The sequence below is a fragment of the Lactuca virosa genome, chromosome 5, assembly GCF_052849685.1.
Source record: "Lactuca virosa cultivar CGN04683 chromosome 5, Lactuca_virosa_CGN04683_v6, whole genome shotgun sequence".
Lineage (NCBI taxonomy): Eukaryota > Viridiplantae > Streptophyta > Magnoliopsida > Asterales > Asteraceae > Lactuca > Lactuca virosa.
Window position 1 is genome coordinate 461,318,531 of NC_136430.1, and position 4,820 is coordinate 461,323,350.

General features: G+C 30.4%; 1 protein-coding gene across 1 annotated transcript; it reads right to left on the reverse strand.

Moving 5' to 3' along the window:
- Positions 1-2,093: 2,093 nt before the first annotated feature.
- LOC145114595 (Glutaredoxin family protein) lies at positions 2,094-2,710 on the reverse strand. The gene has a single exon (XM_079050642.1). The coding sequence runs from the start codon at positions 2,599-2,601 to the stop codon at positions 2,293-2,295; it is 309 nt and encodes a 102-aa protein (XP_078906768.1). The 5' UTR covers positions 2,602-2,710; the 3' UTR covers positions 2,094-2,292.
- Positions 2,711-4,820: the final 2,110 nt, after the last annotated feature.

Here is a 4,820-nt window from a genome sequence, read left to right on the forward strand (position 1 = left end):
GGTGGTGTTAGAACAAAAGCGTTTAATTCCTCGTGTGTGTGTGTGTATATATATATATATATATATATATATATAAACAAAACGTCATAATTTAAAGCGAACAACGGCAAAAAAATGTTTTAGACTTTTAGAATGAACGCACATGGAACAGATTATAACAAATCCCACTTCATTGGTTTTCGTTTAATTTTTTTATGCCATGTTTTTTATCGAAAAAAAGCCGAATATACCATTGTTCATAATTTTTCGTCTTCTTTCCATAGAAATCCATATTGATATACAAAAAATGATTTTTTTTTTCAAAAAAAACCCACTTCATTTTTTGTTTTTTGAAAAGTTAAGCTCTCTTTTTTTATTGAAAAAAATTAATAAATATATCAAAATTCATATTTTTTGGTACTCTTTAAACATATATTCATATTGATTTAAAAAAAATAATAATAAAAGAAAAAACGAAATTTTAGTTCAAATTCACATTGTGAATCTACTCAAATTCGCATTGTGAATCTGCTTAGATTTACAGTGTGAATAATAGTAAGTCAGATTCACATTATGAATTCTGAAAACTAAATTATATGCAGTTTAAATTCACAATGTGAATTAATCCATTAGTTGATTTTACAAAACTAATTTATTAGTAATCAAAACGTTAAAATATTATAAAATTATATTGAAATATATTTCGATTCATATATAAATTTCACTAAATTAATCTGTAAATGATAAAAGAGTTGAAATAATAAGTCAGATTCACATTGTGAATATTAAAATTGAAATATTTACAATTCAGATTCACAATGTAAATCTAAATTGATGGAGGTTTTTTTTAACTGATGTTTATGTATTAATAGAGGACAAAAAATTGAAATTTTTGGTATAGTTAGTTTTTTTGGATAAAAATAAACTTAAATATTGAAAAGAAAAACAAAAAACAAAAAAAAAATGAAGTGAGTTTTTTTTCGAAAAAAAATTTGTTTTTTATATATCAACATTAATCTCTATGGAAAGATGACGAAAAATCGTGAACAACGGTATATTTGTTTTTTTTTCAATAAAAAACATGACCTAAAAAATTTAAACCAATAAAAGAGATGAGTTTTTTTTTTGTAAATATTTGAGCTTTTTGGTATAATTCGGTGTATGTGCGTCAATTATACAAGTGTACATTCATTCCCTCCGCGGTTGATCATTATGATTTCCAACGCTCACGATTGGTTCAATTCTACATATCTTTCTACCCATTTGAAATAATGACAAGTGTATAATATTAAAATATCATTAATCTTATTCAAATATGACACATGTCACCATTTTACATGGATATGAAGATAAATAGGAAGAAAAATTAGAAAGATATTTAATTTCTCTTATTTATTGTTCTCGACCATTACATGTGTTGTAAACTTGATTATTACATTGGTCTTAAATTTGATATTGAACCTTTTATAACCAAAATAGTAAAATATTCAAAAGCAGTAAATAATTACGCAAGATTGTTCATAGTTGATATGTTGGAGTAAATATTTGAAGTTATATATGTGAGTGAATAACTTTAACTACTTTGTTGTTACTAAAATAATATATGATAAAACCACATTTATTACTTTGACTAAGCACATCCTACAGCACTGGGCTTGACCCATTCATTCAGCAATGGCCGTATAATTGTTTCTTTAGTTTAGCAATGATAAAGATCACATTTATTACTTTGACTAAGCACATCCTACACCACTGGGCAACACCCATTCGTTCAGCAATGGCCGTTATTGCTTCTTTAGTTTAGCCAAAACAAATCCATTAGTATCAAGCCTCAGATGGACCCCTTACAAAAATATCCTAAGCACTATATTTAAGGATAAAAAGATGCCATTAATTGTTCGTTGTCAATGACATAGTTCTAATAATTCGCAAGACATGCAAAATACTGAAGTTTTTCTAGAAATGTTTGATTTATCATTTTAACACAATAGAAGAGCTCATCATGATTCATGAAGCAAGAATCACTACGACTATTCACGCTTTTTAGTATTCACAATCACACTACATGAAAGGAAAAATCATCAGAAACCAAGAACCAACATCCATCAAACACATTCGAACAGAATAAATAAAGTATATTGATAATCTAAAAACTAATGACAATCATAATCTTCCTTACCCTGAAACTAACGAAAAGTTACAAAAGTAGTAATAATTAATACATAACATAGTCTAGTTGAAAAGATTACTGCTGCTCATAGTCTTGACCCGGGCCTATTTCTTTCAGAGTGGAGTTTGTTTTTGTTTGTTTGTTTAAGAAAGGGACTGATACGTTTTGAGGAGTGGAATGAGGGAGCCACTTAGGTGAAGGGACATCACCTCATTGGTGGACCCCACGAGCTTGCCGCCTATGTATACAGCTGGCACAGGGGATGAATTACAGCCTTGCTTCAGGAGAGCCTTCTCCATCTCCCTTCCTTGAGGATCTTTGTCTATTTCATAGACTATAGGATTCACCCTAAGTTCATGGAAGAGAATGGTAACAGCATAACACAAGCAACAAGTGCTCTTGGTGAAGATCACAACTCCATTCTCAGATGTCAATGCTTTTATCTTCTCCATCTCAACTGATCACTCAGATCAAAATCCAATTCAGACTGTGATCGAATTGGTTGGGAGTTAGTAATAGGAAAGAAGAGAGAGATGATGAGATTTGGTTGAAGCTCTAGGTTTCGTGCCACTTCTATTTATATGAAACCTTGAAAGCTGGGTTGGGGCCTGTGGGTGCTTTACTTAGATGCTTGAAGACTAATAAAGGTGTCTTTGAAAGATGGATACTCTTTTTGTGCCCAAAACGGTGGAACAACTTGAGCACATATATTCTTCTTGCAAACAAATTACAACCATATGATACATCGATTAAATGTTTCGAATCATGATTAAGTGGCTAATTAACATGTTTGTTTGACGTGGGCAAGCTTAAGACCGTGGGTTAGAGACTACTCCACATCCTAGGGGCGTGAGTACTGAGCAGTACACGAAAAAAGCTTAAAGTTGAAAAGGGCCGGTCAATATTGTTTCAAACAGATTCTTTCCTATATATTCTCAGGGTAAAAGGATTGGGAATGAGATTGCATTTTGGTGGGCTATGATATTCTTCTTTATATTGCCACCAACGTCCTTACATTCATTCAAACATGCGAATCTTGTTTATTCACATAGTTTCAAGCTCAGTGAGTCTGAACTCAGTTGAAGTACTAAAAATGCATTTTAAGAAAACCAAATTAAAAACAAATATTTCATTACTTTGTACTTCCTTATTGAACTATTAAGAGGAGTCGACATATCTAGGCAAGCAGTTGGGCAACCCCTGGAAACGTTTCCTGTACTAGTTAATATTCGACCCTCTCTCCTAGTCTAAAATTGTACTAGCAAAGATCACATACTTGTGCACACAAAAGGCACCTGTACATGTTCGCTTTTCAATATGTGGTGCTAGCAACCACTTATGCAAATTTTCATGGGGAAGATCAATCAACAATAACATGTAGACGCTTAAGTTTTGTTCATAATACAGAGATATTATAAATCTGCCACTAAACTTCAAATATGCAAGCAAAAAGAAATATAGAAAGCCATGATGATCTTCAAAGTACCAACTTAACTAGGATTGAAATGATGAGCTACACATTCTTAGTAATCATAGATCTGGAAACATGATCAGTTCCGAAAGTTGATGTTGTGGAAAACAAGAGTTGCTCACTTGTCATGTTGGACAAGAGGGATAAGCTCTCAGTAAAAACATGTCTAATCATTAATCTTTTTTTCTTCTATATTCTGCTTGTCCTGTACATCTGAATATTCTAAAGTTGTAGCACTTATAACTCTTCTCTATGACACTTGACTCGCTACAATGTGTGATCAGTTGTGGTAGTGAAGATTGACAACTGAAATAAGGGAAATATGCATAAAAGTTCCTATATTTTGGCTCTATTGACAAAAAAAGTCACCCCTAATTTACTTTTTTATTTTTATTTTTTTAATTTAACCATTGGAACTGGGCTATTATTTGCAATTCGACTAAATTTTCAGGTGACCGCATACAATAGCAGGTTTCGATGGTTAAATTGTAAACAAAATATCAATGGTGACTTTTTTATCAATAGGCCAAAATATAGATATATTTTTTTTCAATGCATCATAATTTTAGCCTCAAAGCTTATCTATCTATCTATTTATATCTATATCTATATCAATATTTATATCTATATATCTTATAATAGAGACATATTTTCAAACACTACATTCATTGTAACTTATGGTTATTAATTAGCAATGACTAATGACCTTTTATTTTCCTCTCATTTAACACTTTGTAACTTATATTAGTAGTATATAAGTAAATTTTGCTCATATAAAACATTCATATGTTTCCATGGTGGTAGAGAAATTGTAGAGAAAAAAAAAAGATTTGAGAATGTGGAGCTCTATTTTGGGAATTTTCAATTTCTAACTAATTGGCTATTTCTTTACATTGTAAGCTTATCTACTAATTTTCTAGGATGTGAAGAATGCTATATAGAAAAAAAATTTGAGAATATGAAACTCTACTTTGGAAATTTTCAACTTCCAACTAACTGTTATTTCTTTACATTGTAAGCTTATTTACTAAGTTTAATATTAGTAGCAATATATATTACATGTATCGATGGTGTTTCATTTTATTTATATTATCTATTGTCTATATATGTTATTAGATATGTCGTTGATGTTGGTTGTACTACTGTGTTGCAAACATTACAAAGATATTGAAACTAGATATATAATTGACTTCAAAAATA